This window comes from Mytilus californianus, unplaced genomic scaffold (assembly GCF_021869535.1).
Source record: "Mytilus californianus isolate M0D057914Y unplaced genomic scaffold, xbMytCali1.0.p SCAF_11, whole genome shotgun sequence".
NCBI lineage: Eukaryota > Metazoa > Mollusca > Bivalvia > Mytilida > Mytilidae > Mytilus > Mytilus californianus.
Genome location: NW_026262593.1, coordinates 19,824,353 through 19,846,763, shown reverse-complemented (window position 1 = coordinate 19,846,763; position 22,411 = coordinate 19,824,353). Strand labels below are relative to the sequence as shown.

At 31.6% G+C, this 22,411-nt stretch overlaps 1 protein-coding gene across 1 annotated transcript in view; it reads right to left on the bottom strand.

Moving 5' to 3' along the window:
* LOC127720812 (uncharacterized) overlaps nucleotides 1-22,411 on the bottom strand; it is a 59,076-nt gene that overhangs the window by 1,505 nt on the left and 35,160 nt on the right. Inside the window, exons 4-9 of the mRNA XM_052227563.1 lie at nucleotides 20,061-20,163; nucleotides 17,765-17,879; nucleotides 10,353-10,438; nucleotides 8,375-8,433; nucleotides 5,444-5,512; nucleotides 2,955-3,041 (exon numbers count right to left, since the gene is read on the bottom strand). Of these exons, the coding sequence (XP_052083523.1) occupies nucleotides 2,955-3,041; nucleotides 5,444-5,512; nucleotides 8,375-8,433; nucleotides 10,353-10,438; nucleotides 17,765-17,879; nucleotides 20,061-20,163 (519 nt within the window). The remainder of the gene's footprint in view (nucleotides 1-2,954; nucleotides 3,042-5,443; nucleotides 5,513-8,374; nucleotides 8,434-10,352; nucleotides 10,439-17,764; nucleotides 17,880-20,060; nucleotides 20,164-22,411) is intronic.

Genomic DNA, 22,411 nt, shown 5'->3' with positions numbered 1-22,411 from the left:
CCAAACAGAAACAAATGTACAGTTACCTTTGTTAACGGACATGGAAGATACAATTTTACATTCCAGCAAAAAGCTCAAAACAATTATTTATCAACAATGTAAAAGTTGTAGTTACGAACGAAAAATACTGCAAATACATTTAAAACGTATAGTATCCACATTAAAAGAAATAGCATTTAATCATTTATTTACATAAGAAAAACGTAGCATTACAATTTTTCAACGTACATAAACTTTGGCTTTATTTATATTACTGAACATACTTATCGCCATTTTCCCTTGTCGCCATCTTATGGTGTTTATATATCTCAACTTGTTCGATTCGCTCGTGTATGTAACAACGTATTTGATTTCAACGAAAGAAATCTCTGTATTACTGAAAAATTATTACACCAGGGTTTTCGATATCACAAACTAGTCAAAACATTTACTAAATTTTATCATCGGTACAAGGACATCATTCGTAAATATAAATCAACATGCAGACATCTTATACGTTCAGGTATTTCACATCCAATATTTTATGGTAATATTCTTTACATAGCACAAAAATGTCGGCATTCACCTCAAAAGCTAAACAAACCTTTAAACAGACTTATTCGGAAAGGATATAGTTACGATACTGTTGTCAAGTCATTAAGGATTGCATATTTTGGTATTAATATTGATTCACTCATAGGGTCTTTGCATCGGCAATAAACACATTTATTCTAAAACCAGTTGTTGGCATGATACGTGTATGTTCTTCTCATATATTTTATGATGGTATGTTACTAAACCCCTAACGGGAGGGATTGTACTTGATTTTCATATGATGAAGACATAATATTTCAATCAGTTTAATTGAGGTCTGGAGCTGGCATGTCAGTAACTGCTAGTAGTCCTTTGTTCATTTATGTATCATTGTCATTTTGCTTAGTTTCTTTTGTTACCTATTCTGACATCGGACTCGGACTTCTTTTAAATTGAGTTTTTTATTGTGCGTATTGCTATGTGTTACTTTATTCTACATTGGCTAGAGGTATAGGGGGAGGGTTGAGATCTCACAAAACATGTTTAACCCCGCCGCATTTTTGCGCCTGTCCCAAGTCAGGAGCCTCTGGCCTTTGTTAGTCTTGTATGTTTTTTTAACTTTAGTTCATTTATATGTTTTGGAGTTTAGTGTAACGTCCATTTTCACTGAACTAGTACACAATTTTATTTAGAGGCCAGCTGAGGACAACCTCTGGGTGCGGGATTTCCTAGCTGCGTTGAAGACCCATCGGTGGCCTTCGGCTGTTGTCTGCTCTTTGGTCGGGTTGTTGTTCCTTTGACATATTCCCCATTTCCATTCTCAATTTTATTAAGATCCTAATTTTGGTTTGTTTTATATATAAACAGTTGATACATTAATAAATATATCTTGTTTCTCGCTTTATTTTAATAGGCAGACTGGAATAGCATTTGGTCCTTCTGCATTCGTTTATAATTTTCAACAATGAAAATTTGATAAAATGTAAAAGTGTGTCGTATAATTACATATTCCATTAATCAAATTAGTTTAGTATAATGATAGTTCAAACAACTTTACCTGTTTAACCCCGACACATTCAATATGTACCCGTCCTAAATTAGCCTGTAATTCAGTGTTTGTCATTTGTTGCTGTATATTGTTTTGGTTTTTCGTTTAGAGTTTGTACATAATTATGGGCCGTCAGTTTCTCGTTTGACTCGTTTTTCACTTGTCATTTAGGTTTATTTTATAGCTTTCTTTGTGGTATGGGTTTTGTTCATTGTTGATTACCTAAAGGTGGGTGACCTATAGTTGCTAACCTCTTCATTATTTTGGTCTCCGGTAGAGAGTTGTCTCTTTGCCAATGTCCTTATGTTTGATGTAAATATTTTATTTTTTACTTGTGTACCGTTATGGACGTACATCACAGGCTACTATGCTGGTAGATACTATCGGAAAAATTACTTCTAATAATTGGAAATCATATGAAATCAAGGATCATCTGAATCCATGTCCCGATTTGGCTTTTACGTTTGGTCCTTTTTTTGTTTTATCAGTTCTTCAACGTTTGTTTTAGGTTTTGGATTTTTAAATATTTTGCACTCGAGCATCAATAATTAGACATTAATTAAACAATAAAATAACAAAAACACTGAACGCTTTTTTTGGCTGCTGGATCATAATTATTGTAACATTAACCTATAATATAGATATAAGAAGATGTCTGTTTGGGTTGCTCTCCCAATTTGGTCAATATAACGGAACTATAACAAAAAAGTGAAATAACAAAAAAAACGAACTCCTAGGAAAATTCAAGTACCTTATCAAATAGCAAAACCAAAAGCTCAAACACATTAAACGAATGGAAAACAAGTATCAAACTTGGTATAGGCATTTTCTTACATAGAAAAAGGTGGATTAAACCTGGTTTTATAGGTAGATAACCCTTTCACTTGCATGATAGTCGCAAATAAATAACCGAAGCTTAAATCATGCATTGCTTAAAGCAAAAGCTCCTATAATGAAACATTCAACAAGAATGAACCCAAATAATACCAAAATACAAAAGAACACAAAAAAAAAGAATACAACCTATACGAAATAAATCTCAAATAACAGTTCATATGTGGTTTTCTCCTGGGAAATTGTCATGTGGTGAATTGCAATCTTGAAAAACTCGGATGACTATAATCAAATGTTATGTTTGATATGCGCATGTCGAAAATAGGTCTTCAAAGAAGTTATTGGGAATTCAAAGTATCAAGCATTTATGAGTAAAACCAAACGAAATAGCTTCTGGATTGTTCCAAAGAACATGTTATCTTGGACGTTTTTTAATTCATTAAAACATTTTTTTCTTAATACGTTTTCCAAATTTGCACCTTACACATCCTGTTATTGATGCAATATCAGTGAAAAATACACTTTTAATTAAAATAAGACATACAACTTATTTCTTTACCTTGTGTCGAATCTATTCTTGTTAACCCTAAATCAGGCGACGTTGTTCGTAAAACTGGAGCGGATAATCGTTTCCAAACACCTGGATCTATTCAATGAATGAAAAAGTTAGAAAGATCTATCAAACTTATTTATGACTCGTCTTTGTCATAACATGATTTGCTACATTGCCGTTAATTTAGTACTTGTTTTCTGGAGTATGGTATTATTGTATTTATGCATTATTTAGAACATAATAGCGGAGTGACAAATCAAGAAAAATGTGCTTATTTTTTTTACTCTAATGGACCGGCATAACTGCAGGCTGAAAATGATTTTTTTGCAAAGCTAATAATTAATTTTACTTTTTTACCCGGTCGTTGCCATTTTCTACGGTGCAATTTTTCATAAAATTGAAATAAAAAGACATGTTGATTTTTTTATTCAAAATGCAACTCGACAAACTATTTTCTTTTGTTTCTTTTCATAGTCATCAAACTCTTCATTTGGTATTTTATGAAGAGTTTAAGTACTAATCTATATTGTAAAACTATAATTTCTTCTATGTTGCCTTATTTTTGTTTAAAAACAAAAACAAAATATATCTTTAAATGTACATGTAATGCACAAAATATCAAGTAAAAGCCAGTTTTGTCATTGCCTTTTTCTTGTGGCCCAACTGAATTTCCCTAAAACGGGCATTTGGTGATTACTTTTTTTCAAAAGGACTCAAAAATGAACTTCTGTTGTGTACTCTTTTATTATATGAGTAATGTATTGCATATTTTACAATTCATATACTTTTGTGTAACTTTTAACACTAAAAAAAACCAACCACTTAACTTTGACAGCAAATTTCTAAAAATTGCACCATTTTCAGATTCTACGTCCAGGCAAAATTTATATTTGAACATTTCTCTAAACAAAAATAAAGATTTAGCCTGCAGGTAGGGTGGTCCATTAAAGTTGAAAATTTGTCGACTTGGTCACTCCATTATAAAGTATTGTGGCAGTAGGTTCAACTCGAGTGCGTAAGGTCAGGATTGAGAACATTGGTCGAGTTAAACCAAAGGTGTAAAAATTGGTATTTTAATTTATTCAATAAATAGTAATTACAAAGAATGGTCGACCAGGGATAGGAATAATGTGTTCGTGTAGGATGTTAGACCTTCTTGTCGACAGTTAGCTTGTAACCTGGAACGTTCCAAATTTCTTGAGATGTTTTTATGTTTCGCAAGATCGACTGATTGATTGGTTGGTGTTTAACGCCATTATCAGCATATTGGCTATTTCGTAGCGATATAATCCTATTAAGATTGGAGTCGGACACACCTACCACATGCGGGGTTCTTACTCACAACCTCCGTTTTGACAGGCTAGTGATAGAATACTTGTGCTACATAGACCACTCCGCCACAGGGTAATAATGTTTGCACAAGATAACAAAACGATTTTTGGCACACGATGTCGTACAGTAAATATGCTTTCATAGTTGATCTATTGCAACCGCTGACTTTTCCTGTGAGAGTTAACTCCCTATACACTGTTTTTCTTGTTTTTGGTATTCCTTTGCAACCGTAAAAGATATAGAAAATTGCTCGTTACATTGTAATCTTCAGAATATTTTATTCAATTTGACCGAATCTGTTTCATAACCTATAATTACAATGTTGTACTTCTACCTGATTGAACCACCAAGTAATTAGAACTTTGAATTTCTATCTTCTTTAAACTGGTCGTTAATTCGGATGCATTAACAACAACATTGTGCATACATTATATACACTGCACTGACCATGCAATCGATTGATGATTGAAACAAAGGAAGATGTTATTTGAAGATTCATGCACTACACATTATGCTATGATTGTAAGGAATGTCGCTCGTACTCAATCTAGATTAAAATAGTTGTCATTCTCTTACATAATATAGCTATCTCCTATCTATACCACCAAAATCACATGCAGGTTTTTTATAATTACCACCAGCCTATCGTTTTTGCATTAAATTCCTAATTTCACAATTGCTTCTTGGCATTATTCCGTCCATTTCATTTATGAATTTAGTAGATTTATGTTGGAAGAATATCTAAGGTGTGTATTTCAAAATAATATCAATTTGTTTTCAATAAAATAAGTATATCTGAGAGACACATTGTGTTTGTTTATTGGTTGATTCTTATTAAATTCCACTTTGAGAGGCATTGCAAATTAAGTTATATTTTCCAACCATCAAGATAACACACATACGAAATAATGAAAAGTACAATCACATTTGTTGTAGAGAGGTAAACATCTGTTTTAAAAGATTGTTCTCTACCAGTTGTATTGTGACTTGATCTTGTATTAAAGTTTTAACTTGATTTTCTGCAAACTGTAAGTTTATACGAAAAGTCAATTGATATATGTGTTGTAAGGATCTAGTTTATATACAATAATTTTAAAATCCTATATAATTTATACATTAATGTTAAATAGTCATCATCAGATGAATAATACTTCTTAGCTTACTTGTTATAGCAGATATGACGTTTTCACTAGCTGGTCTAGGCCTACGTCTTGGTTGAAATTCAACAGGCACTGAAATAGGTTTAGACTTAATCCTAATATGACAATCAATAATCCAATTCCCACAACTATAAAAGTTGATATATTTTTAAGATGAAACAAGATAGGTTAATAAATATCAAAGGTTATGAGATTGAATTGAAGTTAAGACAATACCTTTGGTCGCTATCTTGTACACGGTAAAGTCACTCAAAACAAATAACAAACGCAATTTTAGGAAAATAAAATCTTGAAAGAGTCAGGGCCAATTATTCCCAATTTATTTTTCACAGAAGGGCAAATTACAAAAAGTGCTGAAAGAATAAAATTTACGATAGAAACAAGAAATAAAAATGTTTTTTGATGGATATCTCGATTTCTATATATTATGATATGTCTGGAAAAAAAGTTAATTGAACACCCCAAAAAAGATATAAGTCAAATATGCGGAATGTCCCGTGTTTATAGGTGGGAAAAACAGAGAATCCCCCGAGAAGGACATTTCAAACCAAAACAATGTTATGTTTTTTGTTGTTGTTGTAAATTAGTAGTACAACTTTTTTCCTCAAAAATGAAATTGGATTAGTGTGTCCTTAATACCTAAAAACAACTGTTTTTTTTATTAAAAAGTGGAACATCACACCAAGTTGTACATATATAGCTGCTTAATAATACCAATTTCTCCAAGAGTAACGAATCGGTAGCGAAAAGAACTGTAAATGATCGATAGATTTTAAGAAGAAGTTTAAATCTCACGGAATGTTTTTTTCTTTTTTTGTGTTGAATTATAAAATTGTAATGTTTCTATCATATTTTTTCGTATGTTTTTTTTTAATTCAAAGAGTCATCATGAATCATTTTGACTTTATATCGTTTCATTAAAGAAAAAAAAATAATGTGTTGCTAATTGTATGCGTTCCTATTACTATCCATACTCTTGACTTACTTCCTATTCTTGTGTTTTAATTCATTATATATATGCAAGGAACAATTGCCGTAAAACTGAAGGTGCTTGTACATGACCAATAACACGGGAATTGACTATATAGCAATAAAGCCTAAAAGTCTCTGAATGAAGCCCAAATGTAGTGTGTGTAAATAAACTCATCATAGATACCAGGATTTAAATTTTGTATTTGCGCCAGACGCGCGTTTTGTCTACAAAAGACTCATTAGTGACGCTCGAATAAAAAAAAGTTAAAAAGGTCAAATAAAGTACGAAGTTGGAGAGCATTGAGGACCAACAATTCCTAAAAGTTTTGCCAAATACAGCTAAGGTAATCTATTCCTGAGGTAGAAACGCCTTAGTATTTCAAACATTCAACGTTTTGTAAACAGTTAATTTATAATTATGACTATATCAATGATATTTCATGTCAACACATAAGTGCTGACTACTGTGCTGGTGATACATAACCAATAACACGGGAATTGACTATATAACAATAAAGCCTAGAAGGCTCTGAATGAAGCCCAAATGTATAATATACACACAACGAAAAAAGACAATAGCAGAAAAATTTCAAAACATTAAAAACAATTTTTCGAAACCTTGAACATCAACACGCTTACTGAAGCAACATGTTTTTTTTAACAGAGAACTAATTTTGAAAATATTATTTGATAATGCATATTGTAATACTCCTCAGGGGCATCAACAAACAAAATCAATTATGGTTTTGAAAAACCAAAAAATCAATAGTCTTGGCCTTTTTTATTGTAGGATTCCTGTTCAAGGTATGACAATAGATGATGTGACGTATTTTCATGTACTATGATTAGCAACTATCAGGTTATTTAAAAACATGATTTACATACCTATCCAAGTAAAAAAGATAAGGGGAAAATGGCCCTACCTCTTAATCAAAATTTGTCAAAATGCATTATTCATAAGACATGATGACTTGACCTTGTAACTTCTGATTTACTGATGATGTTTTAATTTTTAGAAATTGGTACTATATTTATGCCAGCCATACTAAAGCATGCCAACACATACAATGTGGAAGGAATCATCGATGGTATCCCTTTTCGGTCGTCACAGATTGCATATAAATGTTACACCTTCAAAAGTGCCATCTTCAGTTACCGTGATCTGGTAAGAAAGTCGGTCGACAGGAATGAGTGCAGTTTCAAAACTTGTCACCCGAAGAAAGACTTTATGTTTTAGGACCATTTATTGGATCGTTAGACTCCATGTAATTGCAGCAATTAATGTCATCTACAAAATGCTTAATGATGATAATTGGTATATGATTTGCATATGACGGAATATGTTTATATGATTGGCCGAGAGGGCTTCCATTAGTGGCTCTTGACGTTATTTCTTTTTCGATAGATGACGTCGACGGAATCACTTTTTGTAACCAATGTTAACAAGCTGGCGACGATAATAGCACAAACTAATTATTTTACCTCGCGTTCATCGTTAAAGGAAAAAATTAACACAACCATTCATTTGAAAGATCATGACATGTTTTTGTAGTGTATTTTTTATCAGACAGCAAATTTCATGGAGTAAATTTTTAACGTTAACCAAAAAAATATTCATGCGCCAGACCAATTCATTGACACAATTATACATATTACGTGGGCCAGGGGTTACGAGTGGGAAAATCAAATTCCCAATCTCATTTTTTTTTATTAAATTATAAGGTTTAAACGCCTGTTTAAAGGAATTTATTGAGGAATAAACTGGACCAAGTCACCCACAAGCATATTTGTTTGGCAGTGAATTGAACCAGTTTATACACCAATGAGTAAAAGACGTTTAATCCTATAATATTTTTCTTGTAGGTAACATATATAACGGGGAGTATTAAGTTGGGAAACGATATCGTAATCCATTCATGTTAATCAGTAATAAAGAAAAATCTTATTTAACTTGCAGCATACATGTAGGCAGCACATCATGAATTTCATCGTAATGGTCGACCGATGTTTGTCTATCAACTCTGAAATATTTAATTTGAAAATTTGAAATTATATAGAACCAGTGAATTAGTTGTATTGTTAAAGAATTGAAATACAATAATATGTAAAACATATTTCCGAATATTACATGACACATATAAAATATTCATGAATATTTTTTTCAAATCAAAAGAATAACCTGAACCAACGATATAGACTTTATATTTATGTGTGGGGGCATCCTAAAATATACAAATCTAAAGTTAAAAATTATAATATATCAATATTTTTTTAAGATGATGCGTTTGAAATATCAGATGATACTCAGCGAAGCTAAACAGATAATGTATCATACTTCAGCCCGTACTCATTTCTTTAATTTTCGAGCACACTAAATTTGTTGTGTCAGTGTTTTTTTATTGTGTTTTGTTTTTAAGTTGTAAAACTTTTCTTTTATCTCTAATTAATGTTTTAATGAGAGACGTATTTTGTTGCATCAAAAATCTATTTATTTAGATGACGTACTTTATATACGTGAGACAAATCCAGTCGTCAGATATTAATCAAGAGTAGTTTGAATAATTTAAAATCATATTTAGGTATGGTGTGGACAAAAGAAAACATTATTAAAGCAATTTTGCTGACAATTGTATTAACTGCCGGTCTATAAAGGAAAATCACTTTTCCAGTAGATGAAATGAGCTAAATGTGAATCAAATTGAATGATAGGGGGTCCCTTAATTTGCACAACAATTTCATTTAAATTGCAGTTTATATCGTGACTAAATAAAACTCCATGGTACATGTTTCACCTTTTACATTTTATCTTTTGAAACAAAACAAAATTCTCCTAATAAAGTTTATTAATTAACCTTGTAAGACAAAGGACCAACAAATAGACTTGAAGCTTAGAACTTTATTGTTTCAAAAAAATAATCTTAAAAGGTTGTTTTGGGGCATTTTGTAAGTTGAAACATAGGTAAACTAATTATCTTCTCTGAGGATTGCTTATTGATTTTGAAAAAAAAATATCATGTTCATATGTCATTAAAGATTAAAAGTTAAAGAGTGTATTTTAATCAATTCATAATTTAATATTTTTCAGCAATGGGCATTAAAAATGTACTTTTTCAACTTAAACAAATTAAAAAAAAAACTTATTTTATTGAAATGTGGATTCTTTCTTGATTTCAAAAATATATATACACTTCTTATATTCAAATGACTAAAATTGTTAAAAGACATTTGATGGGAAATAAACTAAAAACAATTAGTTTGTTCTAATTAAGAGTTTTAAAATTTAACCAACTGTTTCAAGCCGATCACTGAAAAAAAATAAGTGAACTAATCTAAATTGTTGATAAATTACAGATGATTATAGCAGATTTATCAAGTAAATTATAGGCCTTACTTGAATACCTTTTATATATTTATATTTATATTCAGATTTCATATTTTTTAAAAAGATCTTGTTAATCCTTAATTAATCATTTATCTTTCAGACATAATTTGCAGAATCACTTTTTGTAGTTTGGATGAAAAGTAATAGTATCGAATAGTTTGCCAATAAGAATTCATTTCTTTTTTCATATAGAATAAATAGTATTTCATATTCTTTTAATCCTTAACTTAAAATCAGTACACATTTTTTTCAACTCACTCAGTTATCATAGGCCCCATGTTGAGGAGCAGCCTACCCATTAGAAGCACCTGATATCACTCTCAATATTTAGAGGCTTGTGTTGTGCAGTTTTTAAGTTTCTATGTCATGTTTTGTAAACTGTTTCTATTTTGCCATAGCGTTGTAGGCTAATCTTCGTACTATGAGCTTTGATGTGTCCCCTTGGTATCTTCCGCTTCTGTTTGGTCAGACTGTTAATATTAAATTCAAGGTTTCTGCACACTTCGCAAACTCATTTGAATTCAATTATATGCATAACTTGTTCATTTGTTTACTTACAAGGAGATATAAGCGTGCTCACTAGGCGTTGTCCGGTTCTCCCCGTTTGCATACTGTATTTCTTTTCTGAATCCATTTATCCAGTACTGTTAAGAGACGGGTAAAAACTAGATTATATTTTAATTGCAAATATCAATGCACCTATAAAAACTAAAACAAAATTACCAAATTCTCAGGTAAGTTGAAATTATGGAAATTCCATAAAACCTGACAAAACAAAACGATCGACTATATCAACCAACGGAACAACAGATAAACAACTATCATATTCCTGACTTGGTACAGGCATAAGTTTCCGAAGAAAAGGTGGGTTTAAACCTATTTTCTGTTTTCACTGTACAGTTCACCTGTGTAGATAGTGTGTGTTCTCTTATTAATGCTTGCTATCAGTCGTACTGTTTTACATATCTTAAAAACAGATTGAAGATAACATGGGGGAATACAAAAAAGTCAAAGAAAAATAGGCAATACCATGGTAAAAAAAGCTGAATTAAGGCGAAGTGTACGTAATTGCACGCCTCTAGCGGAATTTAGGATAAAAAACGTGCGTCGTTAGTTACGCGGGTTATCTCCCCTACTCCAAGAAAGGAAAAATGGGCACATGAAAGAGAAATAACTTCGTGCGGTCTATCATGAATTCAAACAAGTATTCATGTGCTATCTCAAAATTTCAAAGAAATTATTAGAATGACTCTAATCAGAAATCTGAGTATCCTATTGTGAGTTAGTATGACTATATTACCACTGTTTTTGTTTTAGTTAAACACGCAGGAGCAGGTACACAAAACGACTCGTGTTTATTTCAACAGAAGGTAAAAACGCCTAAACAACAAAATTATAACCAAATAAAAAATAAACCAGTGACAATTCTGCTTCTATTCGTTTCAAATTCATTAAAATCAAACCTGAATTGACCCCCACAATATTTTTTTGAAAAACCATAGTTTTTATTGAATTTCACAGTGTACTGTAGCGTAAAATTGTAGGTAACAAATAATTATATTGCATGTGAATTTGTGTTTTGAACAAGAAAGACGTTGGCATGTCCGTTTTTATGCAATTGAAAATTTTTATGATGTTTTATATTTTATTATTTAGGTAAAAAGTATAAAAGATACGGGGGTAATCGACCACTAGTACAACATTTATAAGCCGAAGAAAAAGCCAACAGCAAAAAAAAAAACCCATCAGATTCCGTCCACAAAACATTACACTCTCAGAAACTAAGAATTGAGCACTATTACATTTATCTCAGAATAAGTAAAATCTATGTCATCCAAATCTCAGTTTTCAAGGTGCAAAAAATAAACAGGTGTCTTCTCTTCCGTCCGCAATTTTTGGGGAAAGTAAAATCTAAATTTAGAACCATGGTTGAAACTGAAACTACACATGTATGATAAAAATAGAACGTGTTATTTTTTTCTTTATCAAATTCAGATTTCAAAGGGATAGCGAAACTTGTTTTCTTTTTTGTTGTGCTTTTGTGTATCATTCAGCAGTAGTATGAGGTAGGGGAAGAATGGGGAGGGGGTGAAGAAAATTAGTTCTACAATGTCGGGGCTTTTTATAACCGACTATACGGTATGGATTTTCTCATTGTTGAAGGTCGTATATATGATTGCCTTTAACAATTGCTTACATCCACATCCTTTAAGGTAGCTGGGGTGTCTAAATGTTGGACGATAGATTTTTCTTAAACTTCTGTAAGACTTCTGTGTCAATGTTATATAAATTTCAATATAAAAACTGGGGATCACGGACCTTGTTTTTTCGTAATAACACATTGAAATTAACGAAATTTGGGTTATTTTATATTGTTAATATAGGGGAAACTTAAGTTTTCCTTATTGCAGAAACATTAAACGATGGAATTGGCTAAAAGTCGATGAGAGAATTGCTTTTCATTAATAACTCCGAAATATCAAATAAAAATAGGGTGTCACATGCCTTATTTTCTTGAAAAAAATCCCCAAATATTTTAGATATACTTTACGACACTTAATTTCTTGATAGTTCAATCTTTAAATTTCAAGTTTTAGGTATTTTGTTGTATATTGAATGATACTTGGTAAAATATTTTTAAAACAAAAAAGTTTTTGCAACATGATCAGAACGGACGCTCAGAAAAAGGAACCCGATCTACCTTAAACGTGGCAGATAGTTGTCTCATTTGCAATCATACCACATCTCCTTATGTTCATATTATATTAACAAAACTGCAATTCAAATTTGCACTATATACAGGAACAATTTGTATGGCACTATACTAGGTAAACTCGTATAGCATCGCTCTTGGTACATTCTTATAGCATTACACCAGTACATTTATAGCATATCACTATGCACAAAGCTTTAGCATTACACTATACACAATGCTATAGCATTAAACACGATATACACAATGCTAAGGCTAACACTGGGAATGATCTGTGCTACGTGAAGTTAAAACTCCAATCTGTTTTACCTTGCTAAAATTCATATGCGGGTTCTTCTTTTGACCTTATTACAGCCATAAAAATTCTCAAGATAATATGCAGATGCAGTTTTCTTATTTTTTGGAGTCTTGCATGTGGATATTTAACAAATAATGGTACAAAAAATTATTTCCTTTTTTACTTAAAATCTCCAGCAAACATTATATCATGCTTTGTCGTGTAGTTAAAGAAAAGGGAAAGCGATCGAGACAGGAAATTTTTTAAATAAAATTGCAGAGTTGTGTCACGTGCACGCGTGTGAACCTGACAAATAAAATGGGCTTTGTGCGCAATACCTCGAATAGCGCCGGAAATGGTGAGGATGAAAAGATGCAGCAAATTATATTCACTTTTTTAAAATACAAACATGCAGAAATAAGATTTAAAAAAAGACGTGTATACGCGATCCCAATATTATAACCGATTATTTAAATACGTATAGAATCATTCTGTCAACGCTGTGTTAACTGGGACAATTTCAAACTTGATATTTGATTCATAATTATTAAAACAATACACTACAAAAAAAAAAAAAGAAGATGTGGTATGATTGCTAATGAGACAACTCTCCACAAGAGTCCAAATGACACAGAAATTAACAACTATAGGTAACCGTACGGCCTTCAACAATGATCAACGCCCATAGTCAGCTATAAATACATGCATTTCAAAAAAGATGTGGAACCCTGTCTAATTAAAAAAAGATGGAGTTAAAGTCTATACAGTAACTTTCTTTCACTTGCAGTATATTTATTTGCCAATTTGTTTTTTTTTTTTGGCAGCAGAATTATCCTTAAAAACAGTTAGTTTATTTCCTTATCAATTGATTACGCTTGAGCATTTGCAATAATTAGGAAAATGGGTTATACACACTCACGATTTTGTTACAACACTGTACGGTATAATAGCGTTATAGAGTAGAAATTGTGATGACGTTACAGTAGACATCAATAACGTCGCCGAATGTTTTTATTCTTTCCGCTAAAAATCAAACTTTAACAGGATATAGCTTGAAAACGAGCACGGTTGCTAAGGACTTTCTTTGCACCAATGGGTTCGTCGTTCATCTTTGAATCGCATATCGATTTTTAAAAAAATTCTGTGGACCAACGAATTAGAAAATCTTAATAAAGTAAAAATATCTGCCGATTTTTATGATTTTCCCTATATATCCTTTGTATTTTTGGCGTATCATGCTGTTAATTTCAACAGCTTGTATTTGAAAAACGAAAACGGTTACCCCTTTTTTTTTATTTTATTGTCTGGTGTATTTTTACAAGCAGAATTCACATGTAAAATTTAAAAAAATTCTGTGGAGTAGTTAATTACGTACACTTCGCCTTAAACAAATTAGAAAAATAGTCAACAACACTTTCCACCGAAAATTAGGAACTGAACGTCATGAACCCCACAAAATTCGATGTAAACACAATTGCTCCGGAAGGGACAGCAGTTCTGCTCTATTAGTGAAACTCGAGTTAAAATACATAAATACGTCAAATCAGGTGGTTATGCATTATACGGTCAGTAGAAACAACACAGATATTAAAAAAATTGGAAAGTATACCACACCGACGACAATTCGAACATACCCTTGGTCATCTGCGAAAAACATATTTATAATCCATTAAAGGAGCATTAGTTCTCAAATTCATGTTCACCGATTTGACTCAAATTCTCATATTTGATTTATAACATACTAAAACATATATCCTAGTTTCGATACGTCTCAAATAAACAGTTAACAATACGTGTACTCAATTATATATATCAGAATTTCGTATGTATTTTTAGTCTAGACGCCATCTAATTAACTATCGAAATGACCTCCGAAGACTGCCGACGTCCACATAACCGAATGTAAACATACACATAAATATAAAAAGAAAGCAACCTCCAGGTCTTGGAATGATTTTTTTTTTGTGGTTCGAGTTAGTCAACGAACTTGTTCACCTTTGTTTTACTTTCAATATTGACATTCTTTTCCTGTTAATAGCTGAACACGACTAATACATGCGTAACCGATCTCTAGCTAATGGGTTAAATTGAAGGTCACATGAATATAGATTAAATAAGTTCAAATTATTCACTTGCAAGTGAATAATTCATCAGTGATGTTTCTTTGCTTAAGTTATTTTGACAAAATTGAACCAAATTGGCTGCTTAAGGCGAATTGTTATTTCATCATTTCACTTTTATCAATGATTGAACCAAACAAAATCATATTCTATATTTTGCATACCTCGTAGCTACTGCCCCTTGAACGACAATAAAATCTTGACGGTGTCTGTTAAAATTTCTAAGTGAGGAATACAACTAAAGCTTTCTTATAAAAAAACAACCATCTATCATCGAAATCATACGAAAGCTACAGCATAAACTTTGATTGAGTGATGATTGTTGTTAGTTTTACTGTCTACGGTTTACTATTCAACTAGGTAATATATACTATATTTACAGACGCTACTGGCATGTTGATGGATTGAAATCATCTCTTCTGTCGTAAAATTTAGTTCATAACCGTGGTCATTGCGAACATAGTTATTCAGTGAGAGGATATTATCTTTATATATAACAGAACAGAGAAAATTATTATGGGATAAAGTAAACAGTTTTTGTAATAATTTTAAAGAATTACCCAAGGATAAAAAATATTTCTGGCTGTTCACAAATGAGCATTTACCAACTCTTATGTGCCTAGGCAATTATATAATTAAGTGTTTAGAAATAAGATCCAGGTGGATACAAAATATATAAAATTATTATGCAATTATTGAAAAGGTTATGTAAGACACATGATGTGTTAGGCTCTGATCCTGTCCAATATATGATAGTATTATATTAGGATATAGTTTTTCTTTTTTCCAATCATATTGTGCTTAATATTGTTGTAAATGATGCCCTTTATGGGTTCTTGATTAGATTAATAAAATTCTTATCTTATCTTATCTTATAACAGAAGATAAATTAAGATGACAATGCTAGCTTCTTATCTTTTTCGTAAAAACTATGTGTATAAAGTTTGCCTCATACGAATAGACCAAGAAGAATATGTGCCTAGTTAGACCCTATAGTAACACATATTTTAAAACTGTTAAAACTACGTCCTCGGCAAATGATAAATATGCTGGCAATGAAAATTGCATTTTGTTGATAACAAATGCATAAATGAAAGTTATTATTTACAATATAATATTTAATACTGCTTAAAACAAGATATACTCGTGTAACGGAAAGTGAATTTTTATTGTATATTTTTATTATATCACACGCAGGTGAACTGAGATGGTATACTAGAGAGACACATGAAGACGGAACCAGAAGTTTGCATAAGCCTATGTGAATCACTTTGCAATAAAGTTGAGTGTTAAAACCTTAATTCTTTTCAAGTGACTGCTATCGTAAACGTCATAAAAAACCTCCAAGTTATGATATAGCATTTCTTAATACGATGCATCCCCATAACTATCTATAATGTTCGATACTAGTATTCGGAAATGCAGGTTAACTCTATTAATCAATAAATAAATAATCAAAAACCATGTCAGAAAAAGCCGCCTGTCATATTTCGTAGAAATATTTCTCGTATGTTCAATTGTTGAATTGTTTTCCTCCAGTGACATATATTTAAGAAACCCGACTTCGTATATCAATATGCAGTAAGAAACCAAACAAGAAATTTCTGTCAATTACACGCTAAAAAATAATTCATCCCCACTGGTTATATTGAACATTTAAATAATGGTCATTCGGAAAAATCTGAAAACATTTTAAACGTTAATAAATCAAAATCAAGTTTGAATTATTATTTAATTCTAAAATTAAGATGTATTTAACAAAGAATACAAACGGACGAGTGGACGAACGAACAGAAAGACGGGCGGACGAATGTAACTGAATAAATTTCAACAATCATTCGTTTAGAGACTACTTTCAAATAAACCAACGATCAAGAAATTATGAACATGATCATAGATATAAATATATTCCTATCAACTGACACGTATCGATGCACAACATGACACTTTGTAACTTCTATTTCTGTAGTGGAAGGTATAGCGTCACAAAGAACTCTAAAACAATTTATGCAATGCTACTATCAAACTTTTTATCTTTAACGAGTTGTTTTCATTATTGAAAATAATTATTGGTCATCATCATTATCACCTTAAAACATAATGAAAAGTAAGATAACAAAAATACCGAACTCCGAGTGTGAAGTGAGTTCTTTATGTTTTCTAATGCTGAAATCGGTGATTGAAAGAAATATTATTGGTTTTGCAGAAAACATGTTATGTTTCCGATCCTGAATCAGAAACCGCTTCCAGTTTTAAATAGTCGGTCTTTTATGCGCTTTTTTCCACGTACGGTTTGTGCTATTGTTAATTGTTTTTCTGTTTTGTATCGATCTGGTGAGCGCAGCACTTTTCGACTGATTTTGATAGTTTGTTCAACCCTGCCACACTCTGTATGTGACTGTCCCGAGTCAGGCATCTGTAATTCAATGGTTATCGTGTGTTGCTGCATATCATATATGTCTTTGGTTTATTGTTTTGTATACAGAAATCAGGCTGTTATTTTAAATTGTTTTACATTTGTCAATTTGAAGCCTTTTATAGCTTGATCTGTAGTCAGGGTTTTGCTCATTGTTGAAGGTCGTCGTACAGTGACCTATGATTGTAAACTTCTATGTTTTTTTTTTATCTCTGGTGAAGAAATGTCTCAATCATACCACATCTTCTTTTTTTATAACTACCCTTTTTTATTTGTACTTATTGTCTTTCTAGATTTCCTAATTTTTACACAATTCAAAAGACTAGCTTTTGTGATATTATTATTGAAGTTATTATTGTTATCATTAATATTCAGATGTTACGAGCATCTTGACTATTTCTTTATTTTGTGTAAGCAGCTTTTTTATAATAAAGCTAGATGTACCTCAAGTTCCCGCTGAGATGATGCTGCAAAAATGAAACGATCACCTCTATTTGTGAGGTGAAATTCAAATGTTAAATTTTCATCTTCTTGGTTAATTTCATCTCCAACATGCACTCTACAATCATGCAAATTTTTTTTAGAGTCAATAGCAGCATAAAATGTAATTAACAAAATCAATAAAATTTTAAGGAGGCTAATTTTGATTGACAAAAAGACTTTAAATATTTAGCAGATTTAATCGAATAGCCTACTGCAAAAGAGCATACGAAATATTGATGATTGGCTTATCCAGCATCATAAGACGATATTACGGCATTTCCATCGGCTATTCGTTAAGTCATTGATGACTTTCAAATGTTACATTTCGTCCATGGCAACGGACATATGTGATTTCTTTAATAATATACAAAACACTCACACTTTTCACCTGACAATCTTCATTTTGTCAAATTTTATTACATTCTGAAGCGTAAAAAAAGTCTTAAAATATCTGATGTTAAAGTTTGACGGAAAAGGATATATGACGCCGAAGGCTCGTTTATTATTATATTGAAATTAAATAACTTGATTTGATATCAAGCAATATCTCATCATCACACGTTATGAAACCTATAAGTGTCACTTAACGAGCAGGAAACATAACTAAATAAATAAACAAAAGTAATCTTATGTTCAACTTGAAGTCGTTTGCAATATTATTTATATTATGTAGTTATTAATAAGACCATTTTGTTGATAATAGATACTGGCTGTATGATAAATCTTACGTATGAAATTTTAAAGCAACTCTTCTGTAAAGTTTATAGAAAAATTTGTTATACCTTGTTTTTATGTTAAATAGTCATTTTTGTTAACTTCAAGTAAAATTTCAAATAATCACTGCGTACACTTGTCGAGCCTAAATAAATTTTCACTCGTTTAACCACGTGACATGTAAAAATGTATGTCCTTATTCAGACATGTTGCCATTGGTTTGCTTTTGCGATATTTTGATGCGGTCTTTTCTACTTTGCAGAATATTGTATTGATGATTGATCTTCGATAGTCCTTCCTTCTGTGAAATTTTATTGAATACTTTCAAACTTCAGTTTCTTTTCTCAAATTGCTGTATTTGGCACAACTTTAAGGAAATTTTACTTTTAAATGCTCTTTAAATTCGTATTTGTTTTGGTGTTGTTTATTATTCGACTGCCTCTGATGAGTCTTATGAAAACGAAACGCGCGTCTATTATAACTAATTATTTGTCATAGTCGAATCGAAATCATTCATGTAAGCCATAGACATGATAGATTTGTATTAAATTTTCATATGGACTGGACGGTACCGATATATGCAAGCGTCAGCGATTGAAAAAATTGGAGGATATAAGCCATGTGAAAATGACCGCAAATCAAATTTTTGCATGAATTATTACTTAATTATTTATAGCTAATAACAAAACATTATATTCTGATGTTTATAAAGAAAGCAATAACATATGCTTTGGTGTTATAAAATTGAGAATGGAAATGAGGAATGTGTCAACTTTGCCTTCTATCAAAGTTAATACGCGGAAACACAAAATGAATATTTTAGAACAGACACTAATATATTGATCATTAATTGTGGTAACAATTTGCTAGTGGTTTTAAGATGAGAATTTATCTTACCTCCTATACATTTCTAGGAATATGATTGGTTAAAAGCGTCCGCGTGGAGACCGTGTATTTTCCATATTAGGTTAGTAGGGAGGCGGGCTTATTTCAATACACGGTTAGTAGTGGTGTTACGTCCCTTTATAAAAACAAAACAGTACTGAGAAAAAATCTTAAAGGTTTCAACAGACAGAGAAATTGATGATGAAGATTGAAATAAATTCATAAAACACATTTAAAGCTATATATGACAAGTTGTTATTGTTGGTATCTGTTTTTGTATGATCAATGGAAGTAGTTTCTTAATGCTAACGGTATTGAAGAATTGCTCATTTTGATAGGTCACTAGACTATGTCTCAATATCACACGTTAAGATAGTCGGTAAGATAAATTCGTTACATAGTGTGCAAGTGTCGTAATACGGTATATATGGGGTCAGTAAATTCCATATGGGGATTCGAGCTTCGCTCTCACCCCATATTGAATTTACTGACCCCATATATGCCGTATTAGGTCACTAGCACACTATGTAACTAATAATGTATGACAAAATTTACAGACAAAGGACGACGATACTGGACGATAAGTCATGACAATAGTTCACATTGACCCTTTGCAAGCTAAGTTAAAAATATACAATTTTTGGAAACAGAATCATACCTGGTATCTTGAAGATAAAAATTCATAAAAGGTTCGGAACTGCTAATCTCATCCCAGAAAAAATATCCATGTCCTTGATATAAAACCGCAAAGCACCGCGGCCCTAAATAAAATGTCAAATGATTTGTTTCATAGGTTGTAGGTAGGTATAAATAATGTAGTTACTCTTTTCTCCAATGGGCACAAGTTCCATACCAGGAAAGCCGCCTCCCAAAACATCAATATCAATAATTCCCTACTTTTCGGGTATGCATTCAGAAGCGCACGAAAAATCTACGACGCATTATAAGCTCCCGGGCATATGCATTTTCAAGAAGCTTGAGGCTGTGGTAAATTTATCTTATCTTCATGAAACATAAGTTGTGGTCTAGCAGTAAGAGCCTCTAACAATATTGTTATTATATGCAAAATTCATTATCTGGAATTTCTAACTATTATCAGATTTTTCTCAACTGATTGGACATACCTAAGCTTTTAATTTGCATAAGGTACATGTATTTCTTTACGTTAATATAAAAATAGTCATATCTTTACGGAAATTCATTACATAATATTCTTCGTGCTGTTTACGTAATGAAATTAATGAGGCCGGTGTATCATTGCAAATCATGCCCCCAACCCGAAAATGCAGACAGGACAAAAGAAAATTAAAAATTGTTTTAAACAATGTGACACATTTTAAAACGGGAACAATTTCCCTTGTCACTCACCGGTTCCTATACGCCCTTGCCGTAATTCAACAACTTTTTACTTTGCGAATACACATATTATTTAACATATTTGAACCGGGTCAATGTCCATAAGTAGACACTTCGTTGATGAGTTTATCCCAAAATATATGTCTATGGACTGTTCTATGATAACTGCACCGATATAGCACCGCCAAGTCACTTGAAATTAATTAAGATATAAATAACTCGACATTTACAACAAAATGGGAATCCGACATCTACGTATTTTATGTTCTTTTTTATTAACAATAAAAGGATGCTAAAAAAAAGGTCTTCATATTGGATCAGCAAAAAATCCTTATAAAGATTGATATATAGTCCGGTAATCAAGATGTTCGACTTAACTTCTGATTAAGTTCTAACCGTCACTCTTTATACATTGAAACACGGCCTCCAGAAGTATTATGGTCAGGTATATTCTATCAGCGGTGTCAAACGGATGTCGGTTCTTGATAATTCTAAAGATCTACTGTAAGATCTTCAATCATATTCCTTACAGTTGTGGAATAATATAAGGACTTTTGATTTTTCTATGCTTTTCTAAACTTCTATTCCATAAGCTCATATGAAAGATCAAATACATCGTCTCATTACACAGAGCATTTTTCTCAAAAAGGGTTATCGAATTCATTTCTTTTAAGATCATATAAAATCATACTTTTGTCGGAACTGCACTGATTCCAAAAACACCGATGATAAAAGAAAACAAAATGATGAACTTGTTTGAAAGACAATGCATTTGTTGAGTTTGGTAAAATGATATTTTAACATTCAGCTGGTATTCCAATAGGTACTATTTGTGCATTCCTTCTGGTGTGCTTGTTTTTTTATTCATATTAAGATAAATCCATACAAATCCTACTAAAAGACAGATAAAAAACAATGTGCCAAGTTTTAATTTTATTTTCAGAAACATTGATGATATCAAGTAACTCAATCACTCACATTTCAGGGAGTGCATTGCATCCCAATTATCCAAGTGAACTTGAAATTAAGGATATTTCCCAAATTATAAGGTCTCCTTCATATCTTGATCCATTTCTCGATATTGACACAAATGGACGACTTCATACGAGTATCTTTGACAACCGTCATGATTCAACTTTTCATTTCTCAACAGTAACATACTCTCTAGTTCATCGTCTAGCGTTTACGTATCTCAATTCAAACATTACTCTTGTGCATGTGCATGCTATACCGACTTCATAAGCAGGTTTTGTGCTCCTTAAACAACAAAAGTGCACACGCTAAAATGTCTCGCTTTCTTTACTAACCATTGATATAATGTTAATAGTCCTAATAATAAAGCTTTATTACAACTATCACATAAACTTAACATGATCCAAGAAAAGGTCAAGGTCAGATAAACCGAATTTGAAATACATATTCACCTTACAATCATTCCTTATACCAAACATGCTTGAAATATAGTTGACCTTTTGCACATCTAAGAAACAAATTAAACCATAAACTTAACATCGATCACTGAACCAAGAAAATGAGGTCAAGGTCAGACGAACCCTGCCAGACAGACATGTACACCTTACAATCTTTACATGCTTTAAAAAAAAGTTGACACTTTGCATATAGTATCTAAGAAACAAACTTAAACAGGAAAAC